The sequence below is a fragment of the Podarcis raffonei genome, chromosome 2 (assembly GCF_027172205.1).
Source record: "Podarcis raffonei isolate rPodRaf1 chromosome 2, rPodRaf1.pri, whole genome shotgun sequence".
In the NCBI taxonomy this organism is placed as follows: Eukaryota; Metazoa; Chordata; class Lepidosauria; order Squamata; family Lacertidae; genus Podarcis; species Podarcis raffonei.
In genome coordinates this window covers 57596854-57619571 of record NC_070603.1, presented here as the reverse complement: position 1 = coordinate 57619571, position 22718 = coordinate 57596854, and the positions used below count along the sequence as shown (strand labels likewise).

The 22718-nt window shown below is 41.5% G+C and overlaps 1 protein-coding gene across 6 annotated transcripts in view; it reads right to left on the bottom strand.

Moving 5' to 3' along the window:
• Positions 1 to 14490: 14490 nt before the first annotated feature.
• RAPGEF6 (Rap guanine nucleotide exchange factor 6) overlaps positions 14491 to 22718 on the bottom strand; it is a 143373-nt gene continuing 135145 nt past the window's right edge. For 5 of the 6 annotated variants that reach the window (XM_053376782.1, XM_053376784.1, XM_053376783.1 and 2 more), the window contains 2 exons: positions 17797 to 18108; positions 14491 to 15653 (listed from right to left, as the gene is read on the bottom strand). In XM_053376782.1, the coding sequence (XP_053232757.1) occupies positions 15628 to 15653; positions 17797 to 18108 (338 nt within the window). In that variant the 3' untranslated portion in view covers positions 14491 to 15627. The remainder of the gene's footprint in view (positions 15654 to 17796; positions 18109 to 22718) is intronic. The other variant, XM_053376786.1, reaches the window with a different exon arrangement.

Genomic DNA, 22718 nt, shown 5'->3' with positions numbered 1-22718 from the left:
AACCAATGACTTTTTGCAACAGAGCGGTTCAAAGAAGGAGCTTCATGACTCCAGAGAACATTCTGTGTTTGTTTAATGGGAAAGTGTGGGAAGCTCGTACCTCTTGTCTGCTGCAGAGATCGGCTGAAGAGCTCTGAGGAGATATCCCTGACCCATTTCTGCAGGTTGCTAATGGCAAGAAAGCTGCAAAGGGGGTTGGAAAATTTGGCAGGCAACAACATAAGTGTGTGGGGGGGAACAAACCCCAATTTTTAACAAAACAAGCCACAATTTGTTTCATCATCCTTGGAACAGCCCATTTTTTGTTTACAGTTTGTAAAACAAACCATGACTTACACAAACCATGGTTTAGGGTGACGTGCAGACAAAGGCACTATGATTGCTTTTTGTAATGATTTTTATTGTGTTCCATTCTGAATTGTATTGCTGATCATTTCATGTAAACATTGGGCAGAATCTTGTGGGAAAGCAGGAAAGCAATATAATAATAAACGAATGATAGACTCACCCTTGGAAGTGTGATTATGAATTGGACTGCTTCTTACCCCCACCACCAGTTTGATTTCTTGGAAGCAATACACGTTGCACAATCCCCGCTTGATAAATTGCACAAAAGAATGGACACCTAGAAAGGGAATTTGTAATGAGTGACCCACTGGAGATTTTCTTAATATCCCATCCTCTTTGCCAAGTAATAGACTCCTCCAGCTGCCAACATCTGCTAAATTTATTTTGTGGCTTAAAAGGGGGATGATCTCCCATCACGGATTTACTTCTGGAGAGGTAATTCTCAACTTTTCTGGGATCACATAAAGCCGTAATATTCTTCCAGTGCATAAGTGATTGCTAATTCTTCCTACTAAACGAAAGAAAGAAAGAAAGAAAGAAAGAAAGAAAGAAAGAAAGAAAGAAAGAAAATTGATTGAAGCTCACTTCCCTGTTGAAAATTAGAAAATATTTTGGTTGACTGCTTCCAGTGAATGAAACTCAAGCTTAGGCTAACAGCCCATTTGTACTGTTGATGTTTGTCAGGAACTCGGGGGGGGGGGGGCTGTGCAAGATAAAACAGCAGCCATGCAATTAACAAAGTACCCTTTGCTCAAAACAGCCAAGGAAAAGCAATCAATTCCAAGTTTAGAACCAGATGGGGAAAATAGCTCCAGGAGAAAAGGCCTGAATGGCTCCAGAATTACTACTGGGAAGATGATTTTTTTTTACTTTTGCAACACATTGGGAACAGAAACTGCAAGAAGAATGAATACACAGCCCAGAACAATCACTAGAATGAGAGCTTTTCTGCAGCTTTTGGACAAATCCCAGACCTGGACAGTCTGATTCAGGTTTTGCCCAGAGCGAGTTGAGGCAGCCCTGGATTATTCTGGGTTGGGTCTACCTGGAGCAATCTGGAGCTGCTGAACAGGAAATGCTCAGGAAATCATATGTTTCATGAGTTGTAGCTGTGGGGAGAAGGAGATGCAGGCAGAGACTCTCACCTGTATGGAAATGGGCCCTGAACCAGATCCGTGGAGCCATGCACAGCCCTAAACAGATGAACCACCTTGCAGTTTGGCACTCTTTGGAGGCAAGCAGCAAATACTCCTGGGCAAGCACTCAAGTGACAAGCTGCCCCTGAATGATGCATCTGTTAAGGACACAGCATGGCTTCAATTTCCCAGCATTTTGGAGCTTGAGTGGACACAAAAAGCCCTTAATATAATGTATTAAACTGAAAGTTTGTGTGTGTTAATTGAATAAATATCAATAGACAACTTTGAAGCCTTTGTTCTTACCATTCTTTATATTTGGACAGAACAAGCGTCTCCTGAGAACGCCTTTAAATAAAAGACTCTAAACTGGTCATCCTATGCTCCAGTGGTAAAGCTATGCACCGTGCAGTTATGCTACCACTGCACGGTGCATAATACAGCACAGAAACCGAGAACAGGACATCCTTTCTCTCTGCTCTCAATTGTTTAATAAACATTAGACTTTTAATACTAGATAAGTGGATGCATAGCCACATACACCTAGTGGCTGCTCAGTGACCATGTATGTACCACACATACACAGTGACTCATTTGTAGCCTCGTTTGGTCTAGTGGGCGCCCAGCCTAAGTGTCTGGCTCTTCATTCACGATGTGTGACAGCTCAAGGGCCTTGCTGTCTGTGCTAGCCACTGACGTGGGCCATGGAGGCCGCACACGTCACTCAATGTGCCCTCCCCTCCATGTCAAAGGTGTACTGTCCCCTTTAATGCTAGGAGAGATGGACAGGTGGATTTGTGATGCATCTGTGCACTCTACCTTTTTCTAGCATAGAAGATGTACCAGCAGAGGGCAATGCGGCAGGCTGCCTTGCGAGTAATTTGCCTGCAAAACTGTACGACAGGACTCCAGCCACCTGCAAATCCAGCTGGTTTGGTAACCCTCCAGTTCTTCTCAAGTTTCAGTGAATAATTATACACTGTTGTCAAGTTTTTGGGACTTCAGCTGATCAGAACATTAGATTTTTAGAAGCGAAGGGAGATGGGACTACATCACCCTTTATATGAATGAGTAGATTTTAATGTCCATGTGTTTGTGGGAAACATTCCATGCATCTGATCCTAAGATGCCGTAGATTTGTTTTGTTTAGTTTTTTTAATAAAAAAAATCACCATTAAATATATTTGGCACTCCTGTTAGCCTGGAAGATTGTGACTGGCCCAAAATGACACTTATTGAGCTGCAAAGCTGAACAGGGTTTTGGAGCCACCTTTCCCCATCCACTGCACTGCAGCAACCACCTTAAGGAGTATTGTACATAGTAAAAGTGCACAACTATGCAGGGATGGTGTCTGAAGTCTGTCACAAGTCTCAACCTTAACATTTATCCTGACGTGCATTTTGATCCCAGGACTAACCCTTGGCATCTTTAGGTGAGGCTTGGAGAGAGCCCCTACCAGGAACTCTGGGGAGCTGCTGCCAGCTGGTATGAACAAGACTGGCTCAGTATGAGGCAGCCTCCTGTGTTGCGGCCGCAATTGCAGCATCCTCCATCCCTGTGCGAAGGCAATAGCTATATGGATTCCTCACTCCCCACCCAACCCAGGCACCCCCATACAGTGGTACCTTGGGTTAAGAAATTAATTCGTTCTGGAGGTCTGTTCTTAACCTGAAACTGTTCTTGACCTGAAGCACCACTTTAGCTAATGGGGCCTCCTGCTGCCGCCGCGCCGCCACAGCCCGATTTCTGTTCTTATCCTGAAGCAAAGTTCTTAACCTGAAGCACTATTTCTGGGTTAGCGGAGTGTGTAACCTGAAGCGTATGTAACCTGAAGCGTATGTAACCCGAAGTACCACTGTATATCTGGCAACATTCAGTCAACTGAAATCATTGTTTTCTTTTGATAAAAACAACTGAGGAACAAGTATTTTAGGCAACAATTAGCCACCACACTACTAAAGAATCTGCTCCATCAAGAAAATTAAGCGAAACCTGGTTTAGCTGCCAATGCATTAAAAAATGTCAATTTTAAAATTTGACATGAGTAACTTATTTTCTTGGTGCAGTTTCCTTCGCTTGAAGCTCCACAAATGCAACTCAGATACCAAGTGAAGGATGAGTAGTTAGGTACATCTCAAGAAAATGAAAATAAAATAGAGTGGTTTGTTACAAGACTTCAGATCTTGCCTCTCACATTCATATATGAAAAACCCATTTTCACAAAGAAGAAGAAAAGTCCTCTCCTTAGGACAAACAAGCAAACAAACAAAATCCCCACAGGTATCTATTACATAAAACACACATCCTCCATGTAACTGAATTCTTTTCCTAGCCCCTTCTCCACTCTAAGGGGTAACCTAAAGCTATGCATCGCGATAAATAAATTACTGGCTGACAGCAAATTGAACGAGCTCCCCAAAGGTGTAAGGAAAATAGGACATAGCAGGGGAGGGGGAGACCGCTTCGTGCGAAATGCATAATGGAGTGTGTTGACTTTCTGTTCTGCTTGACCGTGTGATTCTGTCATGGCGACCATGATGGATTGCGTGTGAGCTGTTCCCTCCCTATGGTATATGGCGAAAACCACCTGAGGGCAGAACTTGTATCGGAGACAAATATTTCCCCAAATTCTAGTGAAAAAGTCAAAGTAAATTTAGGAGACTGATGAGAAGTAGAGAAGTAAAATGACCGACACACGACCATGTCAAAAAATGCCAATGTTACTACAGAACTCTGTCTTGCTATCAAAGGAAACTTCTGCAACCTCATTAAGTTCTATACAGGTGTCACTGGAGAAAACTTCCGCCATGTTCTCTTCATACTGGACCCCTCTCTCCCAGGGCCAAGCTTCTGTTTGATGCTCCGACGGGTCCAAGAGCCCCTATGCCACCTTCCCAATCTCTTGCAGCTTTGGGAAAGAGGCGGGGGGCTCCTTCCAAAAGCCCAGAAAGCTTCCCCCCAGCTTAGGGAGGGAGGCACAATGCTTACGCACACGACATCAGGACATCAGGACATGTCCTCACCACCCCTGCAATTGGTTTCGCAAGCTGGCACCTCTGGCCCCTATGAAAAATTTCATTGCACACCACTGCTACCAACAACACCTGCCTTTGCTTCTGCTTCCATTTGGCAAAGCATTTTGCGTGGTCCCCATGCCCACCTCCTGGAGAATGTCTACAAAGAGAAATGTATGGATTTGGTTGATCTGGTAGGAGTATCCATTTTCCCCCATTTACAAAAGTGAGCACAATTTTTTTATTTTTTAAAGGGGGGTAAATCTAAACAACGGGAGGGCTTTAAAATGTTATGGCTGTGATTTAATAGCATAAATAACTGTTGCCTGCAACCTAAGTTTAATAAGCCAGTGCTTCAGGGGCAAGTGCATAGCAATAAAATGGAAATAATGAGATTTGTGAAAAAAAGACAATATGTATAATGAGAATTCATCAATGAGGGGGATAGCTTGGGAAGGTAAATTGTCCCATTTTGTCGCATTTATGTGAAGCTTTTAAAGAAGGCAAGAAGGGGAGAACCTTTGGGGTTTCAAGCACAGTGTGCCAACATTTTGAAGACATTTTTTTACTTCTGTATTTCACTTTAAAAATATGTTTTATCCCAATTATCCACTCAAAGCAACATTGGTTAAATAAGCTAGGGCTCTTCAAACTTTTAAAAAACAACAATGGAAGAAGATGCTAGTACCAAAACAACTCATTAAGCAGAAATCTCTTCTAATGAAATTGTTCCTTGTTAATTTGATTTTGTTCAATAAAATGCTCATTAATGCACACCTTCCAGTGGAATATAAATAGACCTGCTGATCACATGCAGTGCAACGCACACATTTAAATCAGTTTTCTTGGCAAAATAAACAGAAGTCCTTTCCCATTCATGTATTTTTCTACTTAAGGCAGCTATATATATAAGAATGGTTCACAACCAATAAAAAAGATGTGTATTTTTTACTTGGATGTCTCTACCCAAGCAGACAAAAGCAGCGGGTTCAGTGAGCTGCCACACACTGCAAAAGCATTGGTTCAGAATAACTTCCCAATTGATAGTACCTCATTATATGTGTCTAGCAGGGTGTTTTATCTTTTTTTATAATTGCTTTTCACTGACTATAAGCTGCCTGGATAGCCTTTTGTCTCATAAATAAATATATTTCAGCAGGTGAATTCAGTTAGCAGGCATGAGAGACAGGGTCTTTACTTTGGTGGCCCCCAGAACTCCCTCCCCACAGAGGTGCATATGATCCAACAGGGTCAGTGTTTAATTTAAGCTGGCCTTAAAACGTGTCTCATTTGGACATTTTCTCTTAATGGTTATTCTCTCTGAATTGGTTATTTTAGTACAGATGGTTTGGTTGGATGGGTGGTAATTTATATTGACGTTTGTAAACTGGGTTCCTGGCCCAGGTTTTTAAAATATCGTTTAAACTGCTGTTGTTGTTATGTTATATCTCATATATATGTTATATCTCTCTCGTGTGTGTGTGTGTGTGTGTGTGTGTGTGTGTGTGTGTGTGTGTGTTAGGGGTACTCTCATTTTGACTCAAGAAAAACGCCTTTTTATAGTTAAAATCAGGGAAAATAAATACAGTAAATGGACCCAAAGATTAATGAAATTTTTAGGCGTATGCGTCCCCCTGCATTCCCCCATAAAAAAATCACTATATAAATATACTCTTTAATGGTGCTGTGATCCACTCTGGGTGGGTATGCCTAAAACAGTAGCATACAAATGATTTTATTTATTTGTGGGGCCTGCCTGGTGTTTTTACAGGAGTAGAATGTGTCCTTTTATTTTAAATGCATCTCTGGGTCATTTGTGGGGCAATTTTTTTCCTCCAAAATATAGTCCGCCCCCCCCACAAGGTCTGATGGACAGTGGACCAGCTCCCTGCTGAAAATTTTTGCTGACCCCTGTTCTAAACTAAGCCAAAGCCCCAATTGTTTCTCACAGAGGAGTTACTCCAGCCCCTTGATCATCTCAATTGCCCCTTTCTCCACCGCTCCACTCCAGAGAATGTATTTTGTTCTCAGGCTGAGAATTCAGGGCATATAAACACAGAGACTTTCATGTAAGACAACATCTCTGCTTTCAAAGGGAGGGGGCAAGGAAGCACTATGAGGCCAAACAAGATGAAAAGAGAATTTACGCCCCGCCTTGGTTGATTAGACTTTTTAGATCAAGAGAAGTTCAGCGAATTAGTTCACCATTAGCCAAAATCAGGACATGAAAGATGCTGCCTGAGCCATTAGTTGACAAAGTAATCCCAATGAGCCATTAAATTGTTCCTTCCCTGTGAACTGTAGAGAGGAAAAACGGTTATACAACGCTTGAGGTTATTGACTAAATGGCAGCTACTTTAGCAACAGTCCATCTGCATATTGAATCGGTCGGAAAGAGAATGATTTAGGAAACTCTGAGCAGCTGCCCAATCTGGCTCTGTTGAAGGACTAAAAGTGCAGATCTGCACTCGTATTAGGCCTGTCTACCACTGAAAGCTACACCGGAGTTCAACAAATGGGCCGGATTCAACATAAGTTGTACCATCTTATTAGCACATAGGACTTCCACATGCACAATGAGACTTCCTCTCTCTCTTCTCTATGAGAGTCCCCACAGATATGCTCTGTAGGGGTAGGGCAACTGCCAGAACCAATTTAGGGAGTGGGGCATGAGATGGGAGGCAGAGAAAAGGCCTGTTACAGGGAAGACGACCTTGCACTAATGGAACACTGCACCAACATACAAGCCAATATTTAATGCTTTGGTTTTCAGCGAAAGGAGCCCAAACTGGTTCCAGAACAATCCTAAATTAGGAGGATGTTTCACCTCAGAGCTGCTGCTTCCATGCAAATTGCCCTCTGGGTCTAGTCCCATAAGCACCACCTGCTAACTATGTATTAACAACATTTCACAGCAGAAGGGCTGTTGAAGGAGAGACAACACATCCTTAATCAGTATTGGGCAAATGCAGATGTCCCGTCACTGGAGCTATAAATACATGAAAACAAAAAGCAAAGGGGTGTGTGTGCTTTCTGGTACTTCCGAACAAGTTTTGCCAAAAGTTCCCCCTCTTTTCTTTGAGCCCTACAAGACACGAAAGTACTTAGTGGAAGATTCTCTCTTAACATGGGATCAGCAAATCATGATATAAAGAAATGTACATAGATGTTAGTACTTTAACATAAGAAGAAGAAGAAGAGTTTGGATTTGATATCCCGCTTTATCACTACCCGAAGGAGTCTCAAAGCGGCTAACACTCTCCTTTCCCTTCCTCCCCCACAACAAACACTCTGTGAGGTGAGTGGGGCTGAGAGACTTCAAAGAAGTGTGACTGGCCCAAGGTCACCCAGCAGCTGCATGTGGAGGAGCGGAGATGCGAACCCGGTTCACTGAATTACGAGTCTACTGCTTTTAACCACTACACCATGCTGGCTCTCATAAGTAGAGTTCTGCGGGGTCAGGACAAGAACCTGCCTAGTCTAACAACCTCCTTCCCACAGCGGCCAAATAAATGCCTCTGGGAAGCCCAGAGCAGGACATGAGGACAATGGTCCATTCCCTGGGCTGATAGGACTATGCTTTTGGTTTGCCAAATACAGTGCACATTTCAGCATCAAATTACACCTCCAGGACATTTTTCTTTGGCCAGCGCAAACTCACATTGTGAGAGCAAGACACATTATCCCAAAGGTTCAATCGCAACATTTGGGCTCAAGCGGCTACTAGCTTGGCACCGTCTTAGGCAGCTATCTGATAACAAATCCCCTAGGTACATGGCAAGATACTTTAGAACTCCAGGTGCTGGAGACAAACTGGGAATGGCTGTAGCATTTGTGCTCTGCTTGTGAGAATCCCAAAGTATATGGCTGGGGAGTCTGCAGCCCTCTAGATCATGATAGAGTTAGACTCCAACTCCCATCAGCCCCAACCAGAATGGTCAGTGGTGATGGGAGTTATAGTCCAGCAACATCTGCAGGGCCTTGTGTTCTCTACCTCAGGCTCAGACATAGAATTAATCCAGGGCATCTGGGACAGAAATGGCAGCTGCTATGGAGGCAATTTTAATGAAATGCCAGCTGCCCACTGATCGCTAAAAGCAGCTCTTCCACTGCCAGGAATAAGTTCCCTCGCCACGCCCTGAACCCTGTCAAAATCTCCACCCGCTAATAGAGTGGCAAAATGTGGGGCCATTTTAGCTCAGGCCTATTCCGTGTTTTGTTATGTACAACAAATGCTCCAAATTCTCGCCTATTGAATCAGGGGCTAAGGCTAAGAATCTTGTCAGAAGCAGAAGGCTGCAGTGTATTCTTGTAGCTAGTTCAGGGATAAGGTTATGTTTTGACAAGTACTTGACTAAAACGTATTGACCGTTCATGCTACTGCCATACTTGCTACAGCCTTGATTAGTGAGTGGGGAAAAAGACGTGCCATGCTGCCCTCTGGTGGCGTATAAATATTGCAGCAGCAAATAATTTTGTATCTTAGATTTTATAAGTTGGCACACATTGTGTGCTCTTTGTTATCGGATTTAACCACAGAAGGCTGTAGTAAATGTTTTCTAGTTCAAATCTTCCATTTCAACATGCCAAATCTGGAAACTTCAGGTTACAAACAAAATGATAGAAATATTTTATAAAAATAATAAAAAAAAAATAATGAGTCAACAAGCACCCAAAACAACAATAGATTGAAGTAAATATTGCACAGATAAGTGACTACTTGTGGTTAAATTGCTTCAGGCTGATGGTGCTGAATGATCAAAATATCCTTGTTTGCTAATTAATATTAGGCCCCTTTAAAGTAGGCCCTTTAAAGAAGGCTGTGATTCAACACACTTACCTGACTACGCTCTACTGAATGCAGTGGGACTTCAGTGCCAGCAAAGATGCACAGGGTTGCTCTCTATAATCACAATTTGACACAGGTGCGCCAGTTTAAAGCTCACTGCTCTGGTCCAAACCAACAGGGTGGAAGGAGAAAATATATTAGTGCTGTTCTGTGAACTCTTGCCCAAGCACTACCCAGAATACTTCTACTGCTGCATGATATTGGGGTGGGGGGTTGTGATACAGTTTGAGAAACATGCCAGAAAAGAAAAGCTGTAGAATACAAGCTCAAATGGACTACGAAAAGGTTTTGAATAAGGAGCTTGTGAAAAGCCTTCTCTAGATCCAGGGTCACTTTTCTCATGTGGCACACCTCTGCTAGGGAAAGAAAAAGATAGCCCTTCTGTACATAGTGTTTTCCGCTACCTTTGCACCCAAGTTATTGCTTGCAATGAAGTTAAATATGCCCAAGACCATGTGGACTAGAGGAAGCAATTGCACATATTAAGGGTAGGGAACCCATGGCCCTCCAGATGTTGACGGACTCCAAATCCCATCAGCCCCAGCCAGTTTGGTCAATGGTCAAGTTGGAACTGTACTGCAGCAACATCTGAAAGTTCTCCACCCACTGTATTAAGTGCCTGCAAAAACAACAAAAAGAGAGGTTTCCTCTATAAACACCCCAGCATTGATAATCAGTATCAGAGGTAGGCTGGACATGGTTTCGTGAGTGAGTGGATAAGTCCTGGGGTGGGAGCGAATATGAGGATAGAAGGAAACCATTCACAATAATCCATATTAAGTAAGTCGTTTATTGATTCCAACAACATTAGTAGATTGGATATTAAACAGTACTTTTAAACATTCTCTTAACCAAAAATATAACAAATATTTACAATCACTCGGTAAAAATACAAAAAAAGCATACAGAGGCACTGTCTTTCTAAAAGACATAAGTGTAAGAGGTATCAAAAAATAGAAGACAAACATTGCTTGTTACAGAATACTTTACAATCACTGACTTGTGCAGTTTTACAATTGCTATCAGAATACCATTACAACTGTGCAGTTTTTGCCCATATGCTCACATATGCAAAAAGTCATTAATACCAAGCTAAACTGCATTCCATGTATATATATATATAAAAATTAAAAGACAAGACAATGACGAAAAAGAGAGGTGAACCAGAGCCAAATTTGTTTCCTACTCGATTTTTAAACTGTTGGCATTTAAAAAGCTTTCGTCAACAAGGGATCACCCCTATTTTCCCGATCAGCTTTGAAGGCAAGTAATATCCTCTTTAAAATTACATTTAATTACTGCCAATTATATGGGACTTATAACTGTGCTGTTGCTGATAAGTGAATGGCTGAATGGGCCAGGTTTCTTTTTGTCCTGGTTTGACCTCCTCAGAGAAGCTAATAAAGAGGAGCAGTTCACCTCTTACTTCAAATCACAGTAGGATCAGGCCCTAAGAAGTGATTTCAAAAGCCTAAGTAAACACCACCTCTACTAGTGTCTGTGCAAAGTCCTCTCATCTTTAGCATAGAAAGAATGACTCTTCAGGTGAGAACACAATGTTTTAGTTTACCTTAGGTTGACACTGTGTCTCAGGGTAAGCAGAGTGCATATAAACACATGGGTACCTTCAAAATTACAAAATTGGAAAACATCAGTACATCTAGTACACTTTTTCTACCCCAATATTATGCACATTTCCACAATGCAGTTCATCAACATTATAAGCCCAGCATCAAATAGCACTCAACGGGCAAGCTTAAAATGATGTACAGTTCACTGGTCTACTTACACGTGAGGAGGACTTTTCCCCTCCTTCTTACCCATGTCACAACATGGAGGCAAAAGTTGACATTGGTTCCATGTTTCAGATTTCCAAACTTTCCTGCTTTAAAGGACATATCCTGTTTGGTTTGAGACACGTTTCCTCACAATATATTGTAAAAATAATAATAATAAAGGTTATGTGCAGAGAAGAGGCAGCCATTTCAAACACATGATCTTAGAAATTATATAGCAAGGGACAAAAGCACAGAACATGCCAACAATGTACTCATAAACATTAAGAATTAAAGTCATGTAAACAGCATAGAATAGGATTAAGAAAAGTTTTCATGTGAACTGGTTAAAAAAAGGTGATTCTGTCTCTTTGTATCCACCCATTTTGGCTAGTGTCCCTGATCAATGTGACCAGCTGATTAAAAGGGGGGCGGGAAGCAAACAAACAAATGAAGATCAGAGCAAGGACAGACTGAGGCAATTCACACTGTGCAAATCGGAAGCAGTCAAAAGAGTTCATTTACCCAGAGCATATTTACACTATATGGGCTCTATAGGACAACATGATTAACAAGATGTGCAGTGGCTTGAACACCAATGTACTTTTTTTTTAAAAAAAGAGTATTACTGATGCTGTAGATATGGAAAAACCAAATTTAAGAGGGTGATTGTTATCAAATGGCTGGTTCGATGATCTTCAGACAAGGTGAGCAGACCTTGAGATTTGTCAATAATGTAAATGAAAGGAGTATCAGGATTATCAAATGGAGAAGGATTACCCTCAAGCGAGAAGGCCTTAATCCTTTAGTTTTGTTCCTGCAAGCTAAAACAGTATTTGAGGTTACTGAGAAATTATATTATTGGCCCCAAAACATCAGTATTCCCTATTACGTTTGCAGTTATGTTAGCACTTATGCACCACGTGATACTTAAGATGAAAACTGAAGCTAAGGCTTGAGGTTTGCAAACTTTTTAATGGCAAGTATAGTTGCATCCTTAGCACTTTATGCATGTTATGCAGAGCTAAAGGCATTGAGGTTCTTCACTGCGGTCAGCTGTCTGAACAGGAAACCAGAAGTTTTAAACAGAATAGCAGCTTGCTCATTCTAGGGGGTGAAACTCACCGTAAAAACTTCACCGTGGGTTGGATCCAGACTAAGTTAATCATGCCTAAGGGGACTTAAGCAGGCTTGGGGAAAGCTATGGTCCTCCCAAGGTCACTGGAATGCAACTCCTATGACCACAAGCCATGCTGGCTGAGGTTGGTGGGAACTGCAGTTCATTATCAGGAGAGCTATAAGGCTCCCCACCGCAGGACTAAAGAATGGCTTAATCTGGATCCAACACCATTATCTAGCTGCGCAGGTGCTTCTTCCTTGCCTCTGCTATGGCACTCATGGATTGTGGCCTATGTACACTTTCCACCAAGACTATATCTTAAACAAGTCTCACTCAACAGATGAAGTTGCAATAATGTGGAATTCCTAGTGGGGTTTGTGCTAGAAAATGTCACTGTGGGTTGGTCTGTGCCTGCGTCAACATGGCCGTATATGCAGAAATCACGGCTGCCAACTTGAGTCAGGTTTTAATATTATTTCATTAAGGCCCATACAAGTTGATCGCTCCCATTAAGGCCCTGGAGGCAAAGAAAAGAGAGCAGACTGATTGCGCAGCTACTTTTCTCAGATACTTAAGGCTAGAGTATTAACATGTGATTAGCCAACTAAATGATGAATCAGAGAGCCTCTCCATCTCCTTCTATTATTTTCTGGTTTGTAATTCCATGTTACAAGGCATCAACGGAATACCTCAGCGGGCTGCCAGAAATGGCATAGGTTTATCCAAACACCCTCCGGTTCACTAGAACTGCCCTAAGTCAATATGGATCATGCATATAGAAGGCTTAGGGAGTTACATTTTGTTTTTTGGTACATGTGTTTGGATTCTGCATCTGCCTCAGACTCAAAAGAAAACGTGAAAGCTTAGTACAACTTGAACAGTAAAAAAATAAGTTACTCTGAGGCACCTTTAAAATTGACAAACATCTTCCTTCTAGCTTAGATTGTAAACATTTAAGGTACTAGGATTTACAGGTAAACCTGAAATATACATCCATTTATAATGTTTGACTGGGTAATTGCTAGAGGAAGAAAATAAATGCAGGGAACTCCAGTTCTTCTCCATGTACTCTGGTTGGCTAAGTAAAGCAAAGCTGCAACCTCAGCTTAGCCTAACTGTAAACAGTGACTTACTTTGTTCCTTAGCTTGTGTGTGTGTTCTACACATGCATGTACTTAGATAGATATAGATATCTTTCTACACACACACACACACACACACACACACACACACACACATGCAGACTATATTTAACACGGCCAGATGTCCGCATGTTTTGGAGGATGGTGCCTTGATAACAATTCCAAAGATTTGGTCACAAACAACCCTGCCCCTCCCCTAACTTGGGTCATCAGAGCACCTCCAAAGCACAACAATAGAACTACTTTCAGGGTCCGTAAAAGGATGGGATGATGTGCCTGCAGTTGTCCTGGGTTTCAGAAGTGCTTCAAAGTCACTGAGCATCTTTGTAGCCCTGCACCAAAGGCTTGGACAAGGGGAAGGGCTTGATCATGCAGTCACAGTAGGTTTCTGAGACACTTGAGAGAGAGTTAAAGAGCCTAGCTGCTTCCAAGTGCCTCCATATCCCAGAGCAACTGAAGGCACGAGTCCCCAGCTGTTTCTCATTCTAAACTAACCACAAATGTGCTTAGCATTGGAGATTAATGAGCAGTATTTATGGACTCCCATGGATGGTAATAAATTACAGGCTACACTTTACAGGTTCGCTCTAAGAGTGGGTTATCTCGTTTGTAAAGACCCTATACCTCAAGTATTCAAAATAGTTTTGGGGGGGTGAGGATGTAGAATATGGAATAATCTGGACGCTGAAACACACTAAATTTAGTCCTGGCCACAAAGACAGAAAGATAAGCATACAGTAGTCTGCAGTGCAAATATTCAAAGTTATTGATGGCCACACATTTTGTGATGAGTTTTTGTTCCCGAAGACTGAAATTCTAAACACCTTCCCTCTTTTGTGTTTTTCTCTAAGACATTGTGGTTGCAAGGAAGCTGACAGTTCAAGTGCAGAGCTTAACCGGAAGCAAGCCTCACTGGGGTTTAGCCTCAAAGTCGTTTCCAGATATGAAGGCTCAGCCAGGATCATATGAGTTCAGTCTAGTGGAGAGTGTGTCACAGCAGCTACAGAGCAAGTAACTGCATGCAGGGGGGAAAATGCTTCCAGGTAAATCTAAGGCCTGAGAATCAAGCACAGCATTGTGCATATATAGCTTTGTTTTTTTAAAGAGAAGAACAAAAACCTAACGTCCCGTTTCAATTTCCAAGGTTCTCCTTGTAAGTTTTGAACACCTCAAGCTGAGCATCACTTGATGGGCACTTCTCCGGTGCAAACTGGATGAAGCTCAAAAGTTCAGGACCTGGCAGCTTCTTCCATTTGTTGCAAGGGGACTTGCACTGGATGGGTTCACAGGAGATTGCGCTGTAAATACAAGGTAACACACACACCATGATTCAATTCAACGGAAGGGCAAGAAATGGAATGCAGGAAAGAACAGAACTGCAGGTACTTCCTTGTTCATTTGATAGCTGAAAGGACAGCGGTCACATGTACTTCACCGGTTTTAAAATACAGGACCAACAGATGGCAGTGTTCCACTACACTATGCACATTAAAGCACACTCAATACACACATCAGGGCTTGGCATTTTACAAGAGAGGTTTATGTGGCAATGTGTGTAAACCTCTAGCTGCACTCATGACATCCAGTTCCTCAGAAATCCACGGTGTTTTGCTAGCATAAAACATGTCATTAACACCAAGATAATTTGTTACCTTATTTTCTTTGTAAAAGCATTCACATTAGCCAACCAGAGCATTCTAATACACATATAAACAAACAAACAAACCAAAGCCTTATTATAAACTCCAAATTAATAAATTACTCTTCAGATTGCTGCAGATGTATCCTTGGTTTCGCTGAAGTGTTGCAGTTCCGTAAGCACGTAGAATAACATTCTTCAATTGAGAGCCGTAATGGTCACAAAGAAAATATCTGAGCAAAGTCTACCAAAAGCGTCTACAGGTTTCCTGCAGAAGAATGTTTCCAAGTTGGCCCCACTTCGTTAAAAGGGAGGTCCTTCTGGATTCTGCTTTCTGCAATTCAGGGTCAGTATTCCTTAGAAATTGTTGTCTGTCTCTCTCAAGATATAAATAGTTTTCTTAGGCTGTGAAGCTGATTGCAGTGAAGCAAAAGAAGTTCAAAATTAGGATCCAGATTAGGTCCGTCATATTATTCAGAAGACAAGCAAATGCAACATTTGAAGTCAATAGCAGCAAGCTGTCAGCTACAGCTAACAATATTGTACAATTCCTTCTTCCAATGTTACTGTGACTTGGGGCAATTTTCACAGGAAGCGCAAAGGCTAGACTGCTGAAACTTGTTCATCTTCTGTGAAGCAAGAGAAACACAGTAAACCATCTGTTCCATAAACATGCAACACATTTAGTCAATACACTGACCACACCCACTCTGAACGTGAAAGCTGCTCCCCACTGGGTTTCCCCGACTCAAAATCAAATGACTGGCATGCATTTTCAAAGCATTCAAAATCCTCCCTTGCAGCCATCCTTAATGCTTTTGATCATGTGAACAAAAATGAAAAGAAACATGCTGTCAGCTTAAGCAAAATATTACATGTCCTTTCTGTCATGCAGTGATTTCTTTTTCTTTTTCTAAAAGGATTTGGGAAGCTGCGTATGTTAGACCTATGGAAACATCACTGCTTATCAGCCTTCTACCCCCCAGTAGCTTCCTTTACTATATACTCTTCAGATAAGCTACAAGGCACACATGCTACTGCTTGAGCACACACACAAAACTCTGCTTTGTGTGTGTGCTCAAGCAACAGAATGTGTGCATGGATGCTTTCAATCATAATACAAATTCAAAAGAGGTCTGGAGACTGGGCACTTCATATACGGGAAACAATGACCAATATGGGGAGTTTCAACATAAAGTTAAAAATCCCATTGCATATGCCCAAGTCATGGGTACATCTAACATAGGTATTTTGATCTCAGCCATAGTTTGGAAAGAGTCAGTCGACTGGGACTCATTTAATGAGGCACAGCATGGTGCAGTGATGACTGGATCCAAATTTCCCATCAGTCACTGATGCACACTCACTCTGAGCCTCATCTGGCTCACCTGGATGGGGAAAGAACTATACGGGCAGGATAAAATTATAATACAAAAATAAAATAATGGATTATTTTGAATTTGAAGCCGGAGAATGCATCCTAATGTGCTATTTTTAGAATGCTTTAGTATCTAAGAGATTAGGAACATGATCCCACACTGCTATGTATATACACATACATTTCCTTCCTTTCACCCACCAACATTCCCCTTTTTCTGATACACATCACTGTGTGTATAGCACAACTAAGAGCTTTTTCAACTCAAGGGAGCATGTCAGGCCAAATTTGTAAAAATTTTGTAAAAGCACACTCAAAGAGGAATTTCAATTCATGCATTCAATTAAAAATGGGGAGGGGGGGAGAGATTGTGCCAAACAACCAAGAGTGGTGGACAACAGAAAGTGGACAACAAATGGAATAAATTGCAAAATCAAAGTTGCCTGTTTTCATTAGGTAAAGTGGGGGGGGGGAGGGGAAGCAAGCAAAACCTTCACTTTAGACCCCTTTTAAATCTTCATGATTTGGGGAATTAAGCCCTTTAGGAGATGATTGTTGAGGTGTAAAAAGGTTGGGAAAGGGGTCAAGTGCAAAGTACCAGCGTGGTCCAATTAGTGGGTCCCTCTGGGCTCGACTGTGCCCACTAAGCAATTTCGTGAGGTTTGCAACTCTTGCTTGTAAATAATTGAAACTACAATTTAAAGTCTCAGCTGTTTTCAGTCTGATAGCATCCCCTTCAAAAACGTAAGGGTGGAAACTAATGGCCATTTAATGTGCAGCCACGACTTTAAACTGCACTTCGTTGCAGCTCCAGCTGCTTGGGCAGCCAGTAATATCTTGATTCTGGATATGTGGGACACTGAGCCTTATACCCGCACAGAGCTGTACAGGAGGAAATGCCCAGCTTACTACATGACAGGAGCTTACAGATGGCCACCATGTGGCAGGGGCCCATCTGTTTCCCCCCTAACCAAGACAGAAGTTGCTTGTATGCACTAGCAGTTTCGTAGACCTAGTTTGGTTTATTTCATTCTGAAGCATCTTTCTGTTATGTACAAAAAAAATAATATTATGGGCTCTTTGGGAGAGTTTCATCTGCCTTTCAGGGACAAGAAATGTGGACCACTCTGTGCACCTGGCTTTATACTTGCATTTGTTGGACACATGCTGGTTAATCATGAACACAGTGATTAATGTGCTGGATTTTTTAAAGGGTTGTTCATTTCACAGTACGCACTTGAAAAGCGTGTGCAATTGATTTAGAAGCGGAGGGGGGAAATCACTGAAGCACACTCAAGGTGACCCTGGTGAGGTCAGACAATTCGTGCATTGGCCACACTTACAAATCACACACCAATTTACTAAATAGCTGTCAAATTAGATCTTCAACATACCATCCTCTTCACTATTTGCGTCAGTCATATCTGCTAGCTTAGGATGGGACGGCTGTCGGCCATGCAACTGAGGCATCTTCTTTGGAAAACAAGCCACTGGTTCGCTACTCAGAGGAGTGGAGGAGAGCCTAGAGAGCTTGCTATGCAGCATCTTTGACCTCTGCACCGCCACACTATAGTCTGGAGGTTTTAGGTGTGGGTGGTGAGGTGATCCTTCCTTTAAGTCCGCTAAGGAAATCCCCATATATCCTGGCGGGGTGGGCGGTGGCTCCCTATACCTATTGTCTTCCTTAGGTGAGGTGACACAGTACACTGGCACAAGAAATAAGCAATGGAAATGTTAATGGAGAAAACAAATGAGAAGGGGAAAAGCATTTCTTTAAAAAAAAACAGTGAAATGTTACAATGGCTAAACTGAAAACTGATAACAAAAAAAGTAAATGAAAGAATTGCTTGTTATAAAAGGCCACCGGCAGGATTTTAAACATTACGTACTAAAAAAGTCACAGTATAGAGAGGCAAGATTCCTAGATTCAAGCAGCTGAAGCGGTCCTTAAAGGCTCCCTGATCTCAACAGTTGGCAAACAGGCAGACAGCAATAGGCACTGTTCTAAACCTGCACTTCAATTAATACATTTTATCTTGTAGCCTCCACAAACTCAAGTGTGAAAATCAAATATCCCTAAAATGGGGTGGAGGGGGCGGGGCATTTTGAAAACAGAAAGAAAAAAGAAAAAACCAAGTCCAAAGAATTTTCGCAGGACCAGCAAAGCATTCATATACAGTGATATGTGAAAATAGAGGTTTTGATAAGATGTTTGCACGAAATAAGTCTGTTTAGTTGCTTCTGGAAGTTATCTCTAACAGCCATGTGATTAATTTGCCTTCTTTGACCATAGCCATGCCGTATACAATGTCCCCAGCTTTCCAAATCTACTTTGCTAGAACATCTTTTGACAGCAGTTGGACCAACTCTCTAGCTAAAACATGTAAAATTAATTTGGAAGACTCTCACGTTCCTGATTTTTCCCCCAGCTACATCCTTGGAAATGTTCCTCTAAAATAATGACAAGGTGCCATCCACCAAACCCTTTGCATTAGGGCTATTCTTTAAAAATGCCCTAAGGCACGGGTGTCAAACACAAGGCCCGCGGGCCGAATCCGGCCCGCCAGACCTCGTCATGTGGCCCGTGTAGCCGCTGCCACCGCCAGCCTTCACCTTTTATTCTCCCTTTTTTTTTTTGACACAAGAAAGCCGCCTCTTCAGCGCATGCGTGGCAGCCTACAAGCCAGAGAACGTCTGCCCTCTAGCGGCGGCGCGGCCCCCGATGAATTTGAGTTTGACACCCCTGCCCTAAGGCAAACTAAGACCCGGGAGCCAGAGCCGGCCCAATCGCCTTCCGAATCTGGCCCCCAGACGGTCCGGGAATCAGCGTGTTTTCACATGAGTAGAATGTGCCCTTTTACTTAAAATGCACCTCTGGGTTATTTGTGGGGCCTGTCTGGTGTTTTTACATGAGTAGAATGTGTGCTTTTATTTAAAATGCATCTCTGGGTTATTTGTGGGGCATAGGAATTTGTTCATTCCCCCCCCCAAAAAAATATAGTCCGGCCCCCCACAAGGTCTGAGGGACAGCCTCCTGCTGAAAAAGTTTGCTGACCCCTGCGTGACCTTACACCTATGCTATTCATGAGCTCTGGTGGCATTCTTAATTCTATTTATATTAGGTGGAATGATTTATTTCAGTTGTGAAAATCTGGTTTGGAGACAATGGGCAGTATCCAACAAGCTTCTTCTATCGGTACAAGGATTTTTCCTTATGCAACAAAACTTACCCTCTCTAATAGTCCCACACCCTCCCCAAATCCGCTCTGGAGAGAAAAACCCAGAACAGATTTAGAGGGCACTTGGGGAGAGGAAAGTGGGGAGGGAGGGAGATCTGTTGCAAAAGCAAAATTCCTTGTGCTGATGGAACAAGTTAGTTGGATACTGCCCAATCTGCTTTTGAAAAGGTTTATATTACACTCCTAGCAATTAAGATAAGAGTATAACCTCTTTATTTAGGCATCACATTCCTAAATGCATTCTTAATAATAATTCTTAATTCTTAATAATAATAATTCTTAATAATTAATTATTAATAATAATTAATAATAATAATTCTTAATAATAATTCTTAATTCTTAATAGGATCCATTAACAGGGCAGAGGTAGCTGCTATATTGGCTTCAGGAAACAAAAGTTGCCTTGGTTCTTGGCCCAATAGCTGTTGGTGTAGAAGTATACAAGTGTTCTAAATACACACAATTATTCACTTATAAAATGTAACTAATTATGAACTGTGCAGAATATTTAAAAATGCAGATCTTTTAGTAAAGAACAAAAAAAAAACCCCAATCTTTCGACAACTGAAATTCATGATCCACTACTGGATTACAGACATGGTATTTATTTTATTTATTTGTTTGTAATCCTAGGCTAGTTGATTACAACAATCTGAAATCTGTGGTATCTCGGTTTTCGAATGTCTCAGAAGTCAAATGTTTCAGAAGCCGAATGCCAAAAACCTGGAAGGAAATGCTTCCGTTTTCGAATGTGTCTCGTAAGTCGAACGGCTTCCGCTGAGGTGTTCCCCCCCCCCCCAATTTTCTCCATTGCAATTGCAGCCAGCCCTTGGTGCCTCAGTTTTCAAACATTTCGGACGTTGAACTGTCTTCCGGAATGGATTATGTTCAAAAACTGAGGTACCACTGTACTAGACAAAGCACTTCACACACACACATAACTTATCTGTAATAGAAACATTCTTGACATTTCCAAACCTGAGAATTTACTTCACTGTTCCTATGTGAGTGAAATTTCCTGATCCATAACTTTCAAAACCTTTTATATTCCGGCACCAATAGATACGGTATATAAGAGAATCCTACAGCATTCGTTTCAATTATTGTATATGTCATACTGTCAGCATTTTTGGCAATAAATGTAATTAAAATACCTACAATTCACCTTGACACTTGCCTTTGCTAGAATTATTTAAGTTTAGTTTGTGAAGCTTTTGTCTCTTGCCTTAAGGCTACCCCATTCTCATCTTCAAATATGACTTTTTGGAATCCTAAAGTAGGTAACCAAGGTAGTCTAAGCCAGACAAATGGTGTTAACACTGGAATGCCAATGTTATCCAAATAAGTTACTACTTCTTCTTCTTCTTCTTCTTCTTCTTCTTCTTCTTATTATTATTATTATTATTATTATTATTATTATTATTATTATATGGTTAGCTTACTACTCTCCATCGACAGATTGGTACAGAGCTATAGTCCTACTACTTGCCAGTGTGAAACCTTGAAGTAGTGGCAATGTAAGCACTGGAAAGGAACAAAAAAGGGCAGCTGAAGTCATGCATTTCCAGTCTCATCTGACACTTCTAAACTATGCCAAATTTCAACATTAAGTTTATTTTCAGTGCCAAGGAACACAATTTGCAACAGGTTTTTTTCTTTTTCTAAGTTTCTATTCCAAAACAGCTGGCTTCTATAAATCAAGTGCAAAAGTGAAAACTAGATTATATACTGATAAACTAGTATCATTTACAGACAATTGTTGTGATGCCCTTTTAGTTGCTAAGAAATAAATGGCAAAATCAAACAAGGAGCAGGCTTTGGGGATATCCTTTGATAAAAGATAAAGATGGTCTAAGCTGAATAGCTCAGTCGGTAGAGCATGAGACTCTTAATCTCAGGGTTGTGAGTTGGAGCCTCATGTTGGGCAAGAAATTCCTGTATTGCAGGGGGTTGGACTAGATGATCCCCAGGATCTCTTCCAGCCCTACAATTCTGTGATTCTGTGGTGTCTGTGGAAAAGCAGACAGCTGGCAAAATGCTAAGACTGATCTAGGTGGCAAGAACAGACAGGAACAATGAGAGGACGTTTCTCAGAGTAGAGAATGCTGGGCTTACATAGACTGGGTGTGTAACCCCTGCCCCACCCAAACATTCATTTGGCAATGTTGGTTTTGCCTTAGAGCTAGGCAGAGGATGAAATGTAATGCAAGCCCAAATTTTGGGGGGTGATCTAAGGAGACGCAATTACCCTCTGATGAAAAAGCTATGCCCTTAGGAAAAGGTTTATTAATTAAGATTTCACTGGCATTTAACTTCCTGACAATTCCTCTTTGCAAAACTGCTTATTCCTGCTTTGATCTCGTTAGTTTTCCTTTAATATTGAACTGTGGAAATCCTGTTTACACTGGCACTAATAAGAATGTGAATATAATGAACTCAAGAAGGTATTCAAAAGTACCTTTCCTAAGAAACCAGAGGCCTTTCTTTTGGGCATAGTTGGCCAATGGGTGCCAAAGAAAGATAGAACATTTTTTATGTATGCAACAACAGCAGCAAGAATACTTCTCGCCAAGTACTGGAGGACACAAGATTTACCCACCGTGGAGGAATGGCAGACGCAAGTGATTGACTACATGGAGATGGCTGAAATGACTGGCAGAATCCGCGATCAGGGAGAAGATCTGATTGAACAGGACTGGAAAAAGTTTAAGGACTATCTACAGAAATATTGTAAAATCTTGGAGTGTTAATATGATGTGGGAAGTGAAGGTAACAGGGTTTGTGTGATTTGGTTAAAGGTGATTTAAAAGAAGAATGTTAAAAAGGATAGGGGGTTATGAACAGAACATTATTATGTCATAGTATATAAGAGGAGATATGGATTAAAAAAAAAAGACATAATAATTAGAAGAATGTAAAATTAAGTATGGCTCAAATAAGGTTTTGAATTTGCTGAATTGGATTGGAATAAAGAGGAACACAAAAAAGGGGGATGTGAGGAGGTCAAGACAGAGGGGTATGGAACTTTGGAAATTTAAGAAAAAGGGTTTTTCATTTTTCTTTTCTTTTTTTCTATT